Source organism: Wasmannia auropunctata, unplaced genomic scaffold (assembly GCF_000956235.1).
Source record: "Wasmannia auropunctata unplaced genomic scaffold, wasmannia.A_1.0 LD335921.1, whole genome shotgun sequence".
Taxonomy (NCBI): Eukaryota; Metazoa; Arthropoda; class Insecta; order Hymenoptera; family Formicidae; genus Wasmannia; species Wasmannia auropunctata.
The window spans coordinates 620,949-637,878 of NW_012026969.1; the positions used below are offsets into that span (position 1 = coordinate 620,949).

Consider the following 16,930-nt stretch of genomic DNA (forward strand, 5'->3'; position numbering starts at 1 on the left):
CCGCGAGACTTGCGTTCTCTGACAAAATTTTACGGTCCCCGCACGACCGACGCGCGGCCGTAGTGCGCGTCGCTGCGCGGAAATCCGCCTGGAAATATCGTCTCAATAAGTGCCGAAACGCTTCGGATCGTTCGCATCGCTCGGTCGGGATTGGGAAGGTCGCGTTTATATCCGTCATATCCGTGGATACAAGGAAAATTAGGCGTCAGTGCAAGAAAGAAAATTTTTACTTTCATCTCATCTGATCGAAAATTAATAAAACTTATAATTTTGCCTGAATATCGCGAGTTTCTTTAAAGAAGTGATTCTCGGTCAAGTGTAACAGATTGTAAGGATTCCCTCTCTCTTTGACATTTAGAATTTCAGGGTCACTGCTTTCCCAAAGAGCTGTGCGTACGTCTAAAGTTTGTGCACGCATTATATGCTGGCAGTAGGTTAATATCGCGCGCGGCTAATGCCGCCGTAATTATGATAATGCTATTGCGTTTATTATCGTCTGATCGTAAGCGTCATTATGTTCTCTCTCTCTCTCTCTCTTGCAGCCGTCGTTTTCACAGCGTATAATCCAACGCCGTAAAACACTAAACGCAAACGTTTGCGGAGAGGTTGATTATCATAAGCGCGACGGAAACGAAGATCTTACGTTCCGTGTGGCGAGGATGCTATAACGATTACCTTGGCGCACGTGCCGTCACTATATACGATGTCTTTCAGCGAGTTAAAAGTGAAACTTAATCGATTCCTCAGTTTCTCGTCCGTATTCGTATCCTGTAAAAAAAAAACATCCCTCATTAATATGAAATTTGCATATCGAGTGCGAAGCAAATGATTTTAAAAACTTTTTCAAAGAAAAATGAAATTAGGTTGTAACGTAAACATTTTTTTATGGTGAGTTACGTTTTATAAAATAAATATTTTCTAGTAGCGTTATACATTATTTATTAAACTTGCATTATTCTCTCTCTTTTGTAAGTTTCATTTTTTAATGCGATTTCCCAAGCAATGAAAAATTGGAGCACTAGGAATTAGTTTATAAAATATTAATTTTAAACTTTGATACTATATTACAAAGCAATCTACAATATAAAAGCCATAGATCAGAAAGATTTATATAATTATCATGAGAAGATTTGGAATCAGCGTTCAAGATGTAATATCTTGAAGCCGCGGACATTCTTTTAATGTATCGTCGCGTGTTGTGGAGAAAGTCACAAGTAACTCGGTGGTTGGTCCTACAATCGAGAGGGCTAAGTTCGCCGGGATCGAATCGAGGGGGGAACCGGCGTCAAATCTCGCGGCCGTCTCGCTTCCTCCGAGCGACGCGAGGACGGGCGTTTAGCGTCGAACGGTCGCGTATCAGTGCTGTCGGTAGCAGAGATCCGAAGGTGGGTAGCGGCGGCGGGGGGAGGGGGAGGGCAAAGCGGGAGCGGGGGCCCCGCGGGGGTGGAACGGGCGGTTATTGCCTGTTGGGTGATTTATCTAGTAATACTAGCCGACAGGCCGCGAGAGCCCGGAGCATGGGCAACGGGGGCGAACCCGTGGGCTTCTAACCCCCTACCCGCGGGGCGGCCAACCGCCGGCACTGGTGGAAATTAAAAACTCACTTTATTACACGTCTCATTCTGCGCCCTCCTCGGCCCACCCCCTTCGGTCGCTTCCACCCTCGATCCTTCTGCACGGCCTCTCCTCTCTTCACCACCACCCTCCTCCTTCTCCTTCCTCCTCCGTCGTGCCACCTCACGCGTCCTCTTTTCTCCTCTCTTCACCCTCCGACCTTCCCCCCTCCCTCCCCCTCCACTCATCATATTCCACCGCTCTGCCGGCGCCTCGTTCGCGCGGACCGACTTAATATGAGGCCGGCTATACCTGATGGAACGAATATTATTAAAGTTCGCCTGCACGCGAAACCGGTGAAATATCGCCGACCGCCCTCCTCCTCTCTTCCTTCGACCCCCTTCGCACCACCCGGCTCCCCCGTCGACCTTTCGGTCCTCGCGACGGAGGGCTCGGGCATCCTCTATTCGTCCTTTCTCTTCGCCAACAATTTTCGTCATCTAACTTGTGCTGAACCAAGTGATACTCGAGTCACAGATGTTAAGTTAATACAACGGAACGGTTTGTTGATATATATAAAAATTTAGCTATAGCTACACACAAATCTGAAAATAATTTTGTTGAAATCATCAAAATGAGTGTAAGATACAAAAGTATATAGTGCGATAGATTTTATTCGATAATATTCATTATTATATTTCGAATTGGAATATTTAATAATAATTTACTAACAGTTGCAGTTCAATCTGTTGCGTCTCCAAAAAAGCAAGCGCAGTTAAAGATTTATAACCTGATTCCCTATAATTTTTCAATCGATGCGTAACATAGATCAAAATTACGATTACGCAATGTCGAACTGCGAAAATCTTCAGCTTACGCTAATTGAATATACGATTTTCTGCGACGGGAAGGTGAACGTATGCGTCGCGTGCACGCGACGGACGGACGTTTATGGGGCTCTCGATGACATGGCCGTCGGTATCCGGGCTCGTTTTATTAATGTCAATAAGGCAATTATTGCCGGCGGGCGCGGCGCGGTGTGGGTCGGGGATATCTCGTTCATACGCCGCCCCGACGTGGAGAGTTACCTGTCTCTCGGCTGCCGATGGCTTCGAGCATGCGTTTAATCCTGCATACGTCGCGACGAGGCAGAAGGGGGGGGGGGAAGCGCGAGCGGGACTGCACTCGCCCCGTTTCGACACCGATAATCAGATTGATCGTCCGATCGATCGATCAACCGATTCGGAAATTCGCGATCGCGCCCGCGCGAATTTAGATTATTTGGCGAAGTAATCGATTTCGCGACCGCATCGCATTACGAATTTAACTGTCACCGATTAGGTTCCGCTAATGACCCTGGACGTTGCTCCCTCGCGGCCGATCGGACCGGTAATTACCGCGGCGCTTGTATCACGAAGGAACGCATATTGCGTCCGTCGCATCGTATTTTTTTCTTCCTTTCTCGTAACCGAACGGAGAACGTGGAGCAAGTATAACCGCGCCGAAAGTATAACATCGAAATGACTTGAACACTCGCGCGTCACTCGGCGCAGTCGCTGAACGAGATCTGAAGAGGTTGAGGGAGAATAATATAGGAAAGAGGGGTTTCCCTAGTCTCGCGCGCGCGCGGGCTAAGCAATATCCCATCCACCCACATGCTTGCCCGCCTGTCTGTCTGCCTGGCTTTTCGGTGCCGTCGCCGTTGTACAGGCGCGCGCGTCCAACAATTTATTCATTACTGTCTCGCAAATACCCTCGATGCGCGCCGCTCCATTATTCCGCATTTCGCGATTCGCACTCGCGCGCGAACGCGGATCATCCCGATGGTGTAACGGGAGGGCGCGCTCGATTTTCGTTCCCTCTTTCTCCCTCCCCCCTCCTCCTTTTCCCTCCCTCTGGCCCCTCTTCTTCGGCCGAGGATAGGAAAAGTTTTACGTCGGTCTGGGGATTGACACGTGTATCTTGTAACCGTTGTTCCCGCCGCGCGAGATACCGCAGTCGTACTATCGCGGTGCGATACGGGGATGCCGATGGGATACCGCGGATAGAAGAATCCGAAGATACGACCGAGAGGTAGATACTTGACGAGTATGTAATCGCGTGAGTGCTCGTATACTCTCTCGCAAGTAATGCATTAGCCGGTAAGTGATTGCCGGAAGGACAGACTGCTTGCGAACCGGAGCTTACATTTGAACAGTCATACTTATCCTTCAGGAGGCTGCTCGCTTATTCCTCGCTTATTTTTCAGTTATTTTTCGCTCGCTCTCCGTATAACGAAATAAATAAATGCAGACAATACATTCGTATATTGGTGTTATACCCAAGAAAGAAGTGATTTTTTAAAATGGAAAAACAAATTCTTGAAAAGTACAAGTATTTTATCTTACACTTTTCTTTAACATATTTTATTTTATACATTTACTTTTTCATCGTTTTAGCATAAATTACTTTGCATAAAGATCACTCGGAAAATACTGTCTACATCTATTTTCGAGCCCATGTTTACGCTCAATTTTTTATGCGCCAGCATTTTTTTTTATTTCTACATTAATTAATCTCTTTTATTTTTTCTTTTTATTTTCTTTTATTTTAAATATGCTTATTGATATGTTTATTTCATTTCTTCTCTCTTATTTTTCTTTTCGTTTAGTTTATTTTTTATAAATGTTTTTTCTTCAAATGTCTTTAATTTTTCTCTTTTTTTGTCATTTTATTCTTAGAGGGCTTGCCCTAGGAATAACAAATGCTTTTTATTTCTCTCTTTCTTTTTATAAGTAATACACGATATACAATGAAAAAAATATACACTATATGGTATACATCTAGATGAAACGCGATGTATGGATAATACGCGATCAATCATTCATATTATTTTTTTTCGTTTTTGCGGTAGTATATCACGTGCTAAAAAAAAGAAGCAGTATTATGAATAAATTCGTTAATATCCACAGAGATGATCAAGTATTAATCCCGGAACGTATCGGAAGCCGACGCGGCGGCGCGGTGAGACGACAATTTTGCAGAAACGTAGAATTTCGAAGGATTTTACTATTCGAAAAGTACTACCGGCACGGGAATACCTCGGGAGACGCGGCAGAGCTATCCGTGGAAGTCTCGGGGAAGATGGCCCGTGGTGCTGCCTCGCGCGCATAGCAACTCCAAAGACGTATGTCGGTTTGGGGCAGCGCGAAGGCCCGCCGGCGGAGGCCCGGCGCGGAGGGAGTAAAAATTTCACGGAGTGAATAAATCAGGGGACGCGCCGCGCCGCGCCGCAGTGGAGCGGCGCTCTTAGTTTAAGTACATCTGGCACCGGCATCCCTCTCTCGTCCTTCCGCCCTTCGACTCCTCTCTCTCTCTCTCTCTCTCTCTCTCTCTCTCTCTCTCTCTCGCCGCTTTCCGACGTATATTCTCTATCGCGAATAACACGCGAGGAGCAGCGATCCTGCTCCGCGTTTCTTGCGCGTCCATGCCGTTTTCGCGAGCAATAAGACCGTCCGCCACCGTTTCTTGCACGGAAACGATAAACACCTTCGACCGGATATAGGAAGACTCGTATCACGCGGTCCAAAAAACCGAAGATTCTCAATTTCACTTGAGCGTAAATTAAATTGACGCGAAATGGAAATTGATTATGCTTAATTCCTGCGCGAATTAGAAATTTACGAAAGATATATGTATTATTTAAGTCCGCGTGTGTTTTCGCAGTAGTAAATGTTATTTGTTGCGGATAGGGCTTCAATATTGGAAAATGGTCCCGTGCGAAATTTGTGTGCGGTCGTTTCGCATTCGTCGATTCCTCAGGAACGCGGGGCCGTTCCTTTATGTCGAAGAGCGGGATTGATCTTTTAAATTGCGTCGTGTTTACGGTCTGGCGCAATATATTATATATGTGTATGTATATATAAGGCGAAAGAGGATGAGAGAAGAGAGAAAAAGAGAGCGAGAGAAGGGGAAAGAGAGAGAGAGAGAGAGAGAGAGAGAGAGAGAGACGAGCGAGTTTGCGTATCTACGAGCAGTGTGTGTAGATCGCGACGTGTCAGTGAGGGAGTTGGAAAGGCGGGCGGCGGGTGGAGAAGGTCATTCGGGAGGATGGCGGCTCATCTTGTAATGGACTCAGAAGACAGGCGAGTCGGCTAATGGAGCCCTGCTCTTCCAGAAAAGCTCTTAGTATCCGCGCGCCGCGCGAAGCGTCGATGCTGTCGGGGCTGCGTCACTCCAAATCCACACAGCATCCCCCGGTGGTTATTTCCGCGCGCGCAGGTGCGAGGGACAGGCGAGAGAGCGCAGATTTAGAATATATTTCCCCTTCCCGAGTACTACGACGTACAGTTTCTCGAGACTTTCGTGAAAAATTAAACGGATCCGACACGGCGTGCAAATATTGAGGTAGATTGAACAATTATTGGAGAATCGCAAAGTACGTCGTTTAGGATTCTCAACGCTAACGTAAATTTTTATTCTATACAAAATAGTTAAATTGATTAAAATCTTCGAAATAAAATAAGAAAAACAAAATATTTCTCGTTATTATTACGAGAATAACGAAGAGGAATCGAGGATTTTCTATCGATTTTATCTCATAGAGTCCGAATTGAGAGAAGCGGAGCTCTTTTCGCGCGAAGAGCTACTATTTCCCTCTTGCAATCGTACCGGCATGAAGCATTGTAAGTTGCGCGCGTGTGTCGCCTTCTTCAAGTTCGAACGCGGCGAATTTATTGTCGCGCCGGCGCGACGCGGGGCGCGTCGCGTCGTTAAATGCTTTTTCGCGAGATAAGGGCATCGCGGGCCGCGCGGTCGTGGCGAGAGAGTGCCCGCTTAGTTTAATACACGTAACGCTACTTTCCGCCCGCTTTTTCTATCAAATGCTCCGCGCGCCGAGCTCCAACGGGGGTTCGAAGTAGTATAAGTCGTGGACAAAGTAGACGGCGTACAGAAAACCTCCATTAAAGTCCGTAGAAGTGATTAGTACGCTCCCCATTCCTCTTTCCCGCCCTACCGCCCGCTCCACTCTTGCCCTTCGTCCTAACACAAACACACACATCCTCTCCCCTATGCACACGCACACACATCCAAATATACACACACACAAGTGCACGCGATATCCCTGTCTCCCTCCCGCCACCTCTTCCTCTCTCACTTTTCGCCCCGTCTCACCTCTTGCAATTTCAGGACTCGCCTCGCATTTCGTTCTCTCCTCCGCGCGGCGAACGACGGCATGAGGCTTTGGAAACGCGCATCTCGCGATACTCGTGGGAGAACTATTATCGAACGTCGTATAGTGATTTTGGATTTGCGACGATATACGAGGATGCCGCCGGGCGTTGCGCGCTCTCTCTTTCTCTCTCTATCCGTCGACCAGGGATTTCCCTGTGCTGACTCTGAAGCCGATACCGGTCTCTGATGAAAATCACGAGCGCGCATCAGCTTTCTTTCGTCGCGCGTGGTTTCTTTTCTCGATTTTCTCGATATTAAATATGATATTAAATATCTCGGGTAAATCGGCGTGCGTTTTTAATTTACGGCGTTCAATAACGCGGTAATTAAGTCGCCAATTAAATTTCTGTGTTAAAGTGCACCTGAGATTAATTGGCAAATGAAGTTTTATTACCTATTTATACTCCCGCGAAACTTATTCGCCGTAACTCTTTAATTTTCAATATTAAACAACTCCGGTAACTTGACTGTTACCTCGGGTCTGAAGATTCGCCGTAGAAACCGTCGGGACTCGAAACTTACCGTAGTGCCTCTTTAGACCATCCGGCGTAAAAGCGCCCTTTACGACCGGTGTCGTCGGAAATTTTTCCGCTAGAAGAGTATAGGAGCTGCCCTCTATTTTTTCTGATAACGACGCCGAGATTAACACGCGGTGGAGAGGAGAGGAGAGGGGGAGGAGAAGTAATACAAGCATGAAAACCGCGGATAAGATCGCGAGGCTCTTTTTCTTCTCTGAAAAAAACATTACTTCCTGAGAGGTAACCTAGACTTCCCGGCGGTCGTGCGATAGACGTGACGTCATAAATCAGCCTGTAATTAAAAGAGACCGCCGCGGCCATCGGCGGCGGGCGATAAGCATGGCTTAATCCATTTCGTCGGGCCCGGGGTATATATGGGAGTGGAAAAAAAAAAGGAGAGGTTGTAGCCTTTCTAATTTAATCTGGCGAATGATTCCGTGATTCTCGAAGCCGGCGGCAACCCTTTCATTACTTACGTCCCCACCCTGCGCGCCGCGCAACCCTCTCGCGGCTCCTTGCCTACTACCTCCTCCTCCTCCCCCGCCACCTCCTCCTCCACCGATTCCTGCACCCCCCTCGCGGCACGGGCGCCACCGTGAATCGGCGCAGAACACTAAATCAGCGACCGGTGTAATTTTTGTAATGGGAGGTGTGGCTTCGTAGGGGTGGCGAGCCGCGTGTCCGCGGGGTAGGGTTTGGAAGCGCGCGGTGGGGATACACTACCCCTGCATCGGCTCGCGTGTTGTAGGTGGTGCGGCGGGATGGAATCCGTAGGGGCGATTCCAAGGGGGGTATCCCGCCGAGCGAGACGCGCCACGCCGGAGGTTAATCCTCCACAGCTATTTCACGACCGTCGGCGAACGTGATCGTCCCTTAGAAGGATCTTACGGAGCCCTCTCGTATACCTCGATTAGCCTCACTGCCAATCTATTTATTGACTAATAATTAATGATTACGTCATAATCTCTCTCACGTACTACATATATACTGCTGTACCATATTTGCACTTATTTTATTATATATTATGCATCTTTTACTTATATCTAATTTTCTCTCTTTGTACTTATATCTCATTATCTCTCTTCCCTCTCCTCGAAAAGGATTAATTTTAAAACACGATGAACAATGTAACATCGTTATTACTAACAAAGAGCTTTTTTATATTATTTTATTTTTATATCATACGAAATTAATCATCGTAATAATAAACATTTTTTGCCTCGTAAATTATAAAATATTGCCGAAACAAGACAGTTTATTACAACCATAACGATATAAGTTATTAAAAATCTTTTGTATATTCAACGATTGACTTATTAATAGATTTTTTTAGTTTGTACATTATAATACTAAAAGACAAGAAATTTTGTATTATTAGTAGAGTTCGTAGTTACTTTCTTCACACGATTAATACATTTTCTGAGAACTACGTCATATTAATAACTACGCATAATAATGTCGCTAATATAAAAAATAACGAACGAGGTTCTTCTAGAGGATCATAAATAATATAATCAATTTTTGCTTTCCCTTACTTAAGTTAGCCCTTCTGTTGCATTTGCGATTAAGTCGGCAAGATATCGATTCATTACGTATTCATTATGTTAAATCGCTGATAATTGGATCCCTCATTCAATCCTGATTACGATCGCGCGCGTCCCTTACCGAGTTTCCCGCGGACGTAGTCGATTCTTACCCTCCGCGGGACGTCGACAGGCGCGAAATTAAAAAGAAACAAACATCGGCGCGCGCGTATACCATAATCGATATCCCCCTCGTAATTCGCCCGTCGTCTTCACTTCGCGGCGGCACGTCGTAACGGCACGTTCTCCATCCCCTTGCGTCGAATCGAGGCACCCCCCTCTGTGCGCCTAGCGCTCTTCGTCGCCGTTGGAAATCGAGGGCTCATAACTCGCCGTCCTAAACGCGCCGCCTAATCGACTGGAGTGCGGCCGCTATTCCGAATCGGGCTACATCCGGCGTGATGCCGTGCGGGGAACGGGGAGGGGAAGAGGGACTAAATTGTGTGGTGGAGCGCGGATAGTTGAAGGATCGACGCGCGCGAACGAGAGCGTGGGCCGGGGTTGAGTGCGAGGAGAGGGCGAAAAAGAGAGAGAGAGAACACACGCGCGTGAGGGGGTAACGCGCGAGGGGTAGCCCGTTGGTGGTGGCATTGGCGACCATGGTGGGGAAAACGCGTGAGGGGTATCACGAACGACGGTGGCGGCGGAGGCTGTCGAGAGAGGGTGGCCTAGGCGATGGTGGGGGATTTATCACTCTCGGTGGCGTGCCGTGGCCGCACGCGGCACTCGGCAGTTTACAGCCGACCGCCGAAGCGGCGGTCTCGTGGTACTTCCGGTGGGACACCGCGCTCGAACGGGCACGTTCACCTCACGCGCGCTTCGCGTCCTCGCGTATTTCGAGGGTGCGCGCGGCCGTAAGAACATCATTCGCGAGAGCGATTCGCGTAGAGTTTCGATAGATCGACCGATCATTGATCACCGATGGGGAGAGACGATCCGCGGACAGAAGTTGGTGGCCGTTTCGTGCGCCTTGTGCAGTGCCACGTGACGCGGAGAGCTTAAACGGGAAAGATTGCTGCATCGCGCGACGAAGCCTTCGCCGTTTTCCCAGCGACTGTTGACAGGTAACGCGGATCAGAGATCACAATCGGATCACAATCGGATTCGGGATCGGGGCGAAATGGACAGGCGAGCGGGAAATGGAATGGGACTTTGATAAGAGCTCTAGATTGCGTCGAGATTTGATTAGTTCAAGTGTAAAAAATCCGGGTGTAATTACTCAGCTCGGCGGTAGGTAGCGTTTATCGATCTCGATCTCGCGTTGAAACGCGCAGCGTGATATTCGTTGCGAAATGCATTTACGAAACACAGGATGCGGAACGTGGGATGAGAGGAGAGGAGAAAATAAAACCGCGCCGAGAGATAAGATCGCGGCGCGTATATATATAGACGGCGTATAAAATGAACGTGCATTTGCTAAAGAAGTCGCGTGAGAGTCTCGCGTTAATTATAAACTGTCTTACTTTTTAGCCTGGGCAGATAAGCACGCGCGCTGGCACACTTCTGTATAGTCATTCACCCCCTTCTCGCGCGCTTGCATCTCCGCGTCTCCGCCGCGAGGGTCCCGCGCGCGTCTCTCATCGACCGACGCGCGTCTGTTCCAATTACCGGTCGCGTTTTAAGGCGATTCCGTTGTAGGGCTGCCGTTAGCCGTTAGCCGACGCGGATTAACTGCATCCTTAGAAATGACTCGTATAGCCTCCTTCACTTCGTGATTCCTTTGTCCCGGCTGAATCGTCGTAACGGCGCGTGATTATCGACTGGCGCGCGCGCGACCTGCGGGGGGAACGCGATTAATTGACGCCAATCCTCGAGTTTAATTAAAATTAAAGAGACGTTTAATACGTTTTTATCGCGGCGGTTAATTAAATTATTTATTCGTCGATATGCTGCACTTCGCCGCGGCGAAAAGCGATGTGCGCTTCCTTTTTTTTGTAGTGAAAGAGAAAATTGGCGCGAAATTAAATTCTAGATTAAATTTCCTCGCTCTCAGGTAACATTCTTGCCCCGAAAAATTGAAATTGCACCGTATCCAAAAGTCGATTAGGTAATTTCATTCATTTAGAAATGGCAAATGGAGCTGCGTTTCTTCATTGAACCGTCTTATAGTTGTCTCAGAACGCTATGAGATTACACAATGCACTATGTATGAATCGTTTTCGAGATATCGTCATCCAATATGCAGTACCGAGCCGGTTGTAGCGCGTGACAAAGCTTTCACGAAGATTAGCGCTAGGTGCAATCTCGCGAGCGATTCGTCGAAATAGCGCATTATTATATAGCTCCGCGGAATTTATTTTAAAGCCTATTACGTGAGAGATAAGCGAATTATGAATACACTCTTTCGCTATATATAAAAGAGAGAATATATCGATTTAGACCAATGAATTATCCGAGATAAAATTAGTCGCTTTATTTTCCAAATTTTTGTAACAGAATTTCCATTGCCCATTATGTTTCCTTGATGCAAGTTTAAATATTGGAAAAAAAGATGCGTGTTATGCATAAAAAAAAAAATTTATGTCATCAACACGTGCGAGACCTTTCTTTCGTGGCGTAACGTACGCTCTCCATTTACTTAGCGGAAATTTAATTAGAATCTTAATTAGCGAGTTATCGAGCGTCGAAGCATCAGACGCTTTCACCTCCGATGAAGAAATTGAAAAGAAAATTCAAGCCGCGGATAAATGCCGCGCCGATGAATCTCTTCGTTAAAGAAAACCGGAAATATCGCCGTCTTCAATCTTCCTCTCCTTTCCTCGTCCTCCTCCGCGAAATAAGGTACAGATGCATCCTCCTCGCGTAGCCGCGTAACTACGTTTTATTTCCCACATATGTCGTCGGACGTCGGTTGAAGTCGAAATAATGAAGCTAACTGTCCGTCCGAGACGAGCGCATCCCGCCCTGTTCCTCGAAGGCCCGCGGCCGCCTTCTTCATCAGCGACCTTTCCTCCCCCTACCGCCTCTTCTTTCCCGTCTTCCTCCATCTCCTCCTACTCCGTCTGCTCCTCCACCCCCGCCGTCGCCGTCGCCGTCCCGACGTCCCGCCGAGAGAACGTCTCAACTGTCGGCCACCCGCGTGTACTCGTCCGTTTGAATGCCGATAATTGGCACTAGTTTCAGCCGGCGGCGGGCTCGTTAGCCGGCCCGGCTAAAGAGAATCGCTTAATTATTTCGTTTGAAGTTCGCTTCCGATAGGAGGTGGAGGTAGGTAGGTACGCGGCTAACGCGGCGCGCGGATAAATCGAGAAAGCTCGTGCGAGCGAGCGCCGAGACCTTCGACCGGGCGCACGCGTTTGTTTCGCACCGACAAATTACCGCGGCTAATTAGCCTCGCGGGCTAAAAGAGGAGGAAAGGCTGGCTGCTGCTGCTGCTGCTGCTGCTGCTGCTGCTGCCGCTGCCGCCGTTGTTGGACGCTCTAGCCGTTACTGCCGCTATTTCGCCGGTTTATTACCGCAGGTTGCTGAGTCGAAATTGTGCCGCGCGCGCTGCCTTCGCCATTGTTGTTTCAAAAAAATTTCCCCGCTGCTCGTAAAAAGTCAAGCGAATCGTTACCGATTCCTGATGCGACGCACGATGCGCCTCGCAAAAATTGGTTAAAGTTGCTTACGCGATTCTTAATGGCAGCGTGTCTTTTTTTCTGAAAATTGTAATGAAACTGATGCACGTATAGTAATAATAATAAATTAGTTTAGAAGTAGTAGAAAGAAATTTAATTTAAGTGAATCCGAGTTTACGTTTATACATCGCTCGTATAAACTTCGAAATGAGGGCCCGACAAGTTTTGAAGGCAAATTACTCGTCGCGAGTGTGGAAAAAATAGAGGTCTTTCTTTCGGCAAAGCAGATCTTTTTTTTTTTCTCGCAAACGGCATTTTCCTCGTTTTCTGGACATTATAGCGTGCTAGCGGGCCGCGCTGCTATAATTTAATAACGCCGGGGCGCGCGTAATGCCTTTCGACACGAGTCAGCGATAATTCCGCGGCGAATGTCCAATAAAAAGCCACTTTGCCCGATCGAAATATCAAATGTAATCCTCTTAAGTCGGCCGCACCGTCGAACGTGTATCTCGCGAGCTGACCATCGCGCCCTGTCCTTCTCTCCCCCTGCTCTTCGCATCCCTTCCAAACGCCCCGGACGGTCTATCAAGCCCCCGGCCTGGACTCTATCTCCGCCTCGGTGAGCTACTAACTTTTACTCCCCCCCCCCCCCTCTGCGATACCCTCTTCTCTCATTCCCTCTTTTTATCTCTCTCTCTTTCTCTCTCTCTCTTTTCTGTACCGCTCTCTCGTTTCGCCCTTTTCTCTCCTCCCGTCGTCTTCTTTAAGTCGGACGGGGGTTGCTTTTACGGCGATTGAAGCTTCTCGTGGGTCCTTGGGCACACCGCCAGGTGGCAGTGCCGCGTCCTTCTGGGCGTCGGCCCCGATGTCCTTTCCCTGCGAGAGATTTTTCTCCATACGGTGGGTGCCCTTGTATACTTAGGATGTCGCACGCGTCGCCGCGGAAATACCGACCCCGGTACTGAGTGCATCACGACTTGGTAGAAGAGAGTATTGAGAGACAGAGAGGAGCTGAATTTGAACTTGTGAAACGATCTGGGGAAATCGAAATTGCTGCGGCGGAGTTTTAACTACGTAACAGACTGAGAGAAAAATTTATAAGCTGTGGGATCGACGGATCGATGTGGCGGAGGGGGAGGGGGCGGAATGGTACTTTCAATGGTGCGAATTGCGGGGGGCGCAGAAACAACGCGGACGACACTGGGCGCGAAATTCCGCAACATTCTTTTATCGATCGTTAAAAGTTTCATCGGCCGCTCGACGGTTGCTCCTTCGGCGCGACGCTATTGAGAGCTACCTCGTACAATTAGCTTCACTCATTAAAGAACCATTCGCAGCGGCACCCGAATGCCGGGGCCGATGTTGAATAATTAGCATTCGCTACCGACCGAAATCGATTTGTTAATTAATAAAGCGCTAACGTTCGCCGGTACTAATAATACCGGTCAACAATTGAATAGAGAGCGCGTTCATTAACTCGCCGCGCCACCGGCGGCAGCAGCCAGCTAACGCCGGGCGTCCCCGGATCGACTCTGTATCGACTCGGATAATCGAATTTGTCGCGGGGGTCCCTCCTGCCTTCCCCCTCGCCCCCTCGCGTGGGGGACGATCGCCTGGCCGTATCGTCGCGTAAACGACGTTATTTACAAGAAAAGAATGCGATGACTACGGAGGAAAAGGACTTTATCGTCGGGCATTCTCAGGTTGTAACCCCTTCCTCTCTCTCTCTCTCTCTCTCTCTCTCTCTCTCTCTCTCTCTCTATTTCTTCTTCATCGTCTTTTTTTCTTTTCTCTCTCCGTTCTCTCGCTGTTCACCAACCGGCCAGCCAAGACTCCGTGCCGCGAATTTTCCTCTCCACCCTTCGCGAAAAGGCAGCCCGGAGGAAAGTTCCTTTTCCAACTCGTTCGGTGTGCTCCGACGAGTTACCGGCTATTGGCCAGGATATCTTTCGATTATCAAGACCATCCATACCTACCGCCTTAGCCGAGCCGGCCCCATTGTCTTCTGGGCTCTTTCAATTAATGTTTTGATTGATTTCGGACCCTCGGCTGGAGAACGCGATCCTCCCTCACGCTCGGTGCGCTCTGCCTGTTCTATCTCTTTCTCTCGCACATACACACGCACACTCTCTTTCTATCTCTCTTTCTTTCTCCCGTTCCCTTCAGGCAATACTCTCGTTGATTCTCCATAATCGGCATTCCGTGGGAGATGAAGTGCGAGAACGTGAGAATCTGGCGCGAAAGAAGGATATTGCACCTTCGTTGCTTCCTTCATGCCGTCGTGGCACGATACTCGCAATAATGGATTCGATCAAGTCTTAAGACGATGATTTTCGTAAACTATTCTCTGGGAAAGCATAAATTTTAGATGACTTGTATGGGAATTTACTGTCAACTTTTGGAAGATAATAGATATGTTAACTCAAGAAAAGGACAAAGTTTAGTGCAGAGATTTGCCTGTAAATTTCATTGCGACAGGAATTGCCACTGTTGTATATAAAATATGTATCAACATGAATATGTACAAAAATTGCAAGTATTTCTTATTGTTTAAATCCGGCGAAAATTGAATGGCGAATTAGACAGTTAACGATTCTAAAAAGCTAATTGCGGTCTCGGGCTTGGATTACCAGAGATTTTCCTCTTCCGGAATACTGCGTGCCGCAGATAAATTCTGCCCCCCTGCTCTCCGGACACGCCGCGGGGGGGTTTCGGTGTACGTACGAGAAACGCGCGCGCGACGTCGCCGACGACGGAGGAGCGACCGGGGAGGGGATTGGCTGCTGGTAGACGACGACGGTCCCCCGAATCGGTGTTATACCGGTGGCTGTTTTATTGCGAGATTTGCGGCGTGGCCTCCCCGTGTAACAAGACTTACTGAGATCTTAATAGAATCTGAGACCACCCCTTCTCAGCGAGTCCCACACCACCGCAGGACTAACTCGTTCCTCGTCTATGGTTCCGCGCCTTTCCAACCACACTCCTCCTCCCCTCCTCTTCTCTCCCCCTCCCCTCTCGTCTCGCCGACCACCCTCTTGCCTTCGACGGATTTTCAGGAGGGTGAGGAGGACCGCGAGGTCGAGGGGGATCGCGCGGGGAGGGACGGACGGGAAGTTGACCCCCGCGCACTGCATCCCTTCGGCGAAAAAAGAAAAACTAGCGCTTATATTCTAAGCGTATATAAGAGGGATGGGAAGGTGGACCGGGAGGGGGAGGGGGACGAAACGCGGCAAGGGCGGGAGCGATCTGAAGGGTGATTTATGAATATTGCCTACGGAGAAAAGTGTATCGCTACCGCGCTACTACGTCGATTCCCTCTCTTTTCCTCTCTCTCTCTCTCTCTTTCTTCCCTTCACGAAGGACTTCGAAACGACTCCTGCGTGGCGATTCCTTTGGTATACATTCGCGTTGTTTCCGGGAGAAGGACGACGGCTCGAGGGACGATCGAGAACTTCGCCGAAGCTGTGCCTTTGCCGCGTTGACGAATGCACGATAAAATTATTATTCTTTAAACGCACAGATTTTCATAAATCTACCCTTGATAAAAAAAGTTTCTTCGATTCCTAAACATTAGAGTGAGATACTTGTCATAAAACTGAATACGCGATTAAATAAAATGCGAAAAAACTTCATGAGAGATAAGAAAAATGCATGTACACACAAAAATTTACATATTTGTATATTGTAAAAAATTTTAAGGTTCCATATAAAATTTTTTAAAGATAAAAAAAGCAGTTACAGTATTACATAAATTTTATTATAAATTTTATTATTTTATTTATAAAACGAATAATGTCATGTCGCGCGAAACGATGGAAACGAGACTCTTTTTGCGATCGAGTTCACCCGCTGTATTTCGCTCTTTTGTCATTTCGGTTTCTCGCAGTCGGATCGATATACACTCCCCCTCTGCGAGAGCCGTGCCTCGCGCACCGAGGCTCACCCTTATCCCGTAACGAACACAATTGGCATCGTCAAGACGATCTCACGTGCGTCTTAATTATACCGTAGTGCGGCGCCGGCCCCGGTCAGGAGCATCGAGTTGCAGTGAATATTTTATAGCGGCGGTGCCGAAGAGAGACGTGAGACGCGTCGCGGCGCCGCTTCGCTCCGCTCCGCTCCGTGCTCCGCGCCGCACCGCGCGCCGCATCGGGTGTGCGATAGTCGTATAACGACGCGAGAGTAGGTCTGTCCTCGCCCTCACTGCTAGTGTCCTCCTCTCCCCTCCGGCCACCCAGCTTTCCCTCTCTCTCTCCCTTCCTCCAGGAAGCTTGTTAGGCGACGCCGTGCTTCGCTATCTTCTAATTGGCGATATAATGATCCTGAAGGATGGAATACCGTGGTCCTGAAGGACCTGAGGAGAGAGCAGCCTCTCTCGCTTTGTCAGGGACGAAATTAAAATTTGGCTCTGCCTCGCTGTCTCTTTCCCTCATCCATCCCCATTTCACATTTCTTTTCCGCCCACTTCTTTGCCTTTGTATTTCGGTTCTCTCCCCCCCCC

General features: G+C 48.4%; 1 protein-coding gene across 1 annotated transcript in view; it reads right to left on the bottom strand.

The window, feature by feature from the left end:
* Positions 1–205: 205 nt before the first annotated feature.
* LOC105455134 overlaps positions 206–16,930 on the bottom strand; it is a 173,940-nt gene continuing 157,215 nt past the window's right edge. Inside the window, exon 6 of the mRNA XM_011698216.1 lies at positions 206–768. Within this exon, the coding sequence (XP_011696518.1) occupies positions 640–768 (129 nt within the window). The 3' untranslated portion in view covers positions 206–639. The remainder of the gene's footprint in view (positions 769–16,930) is intronic.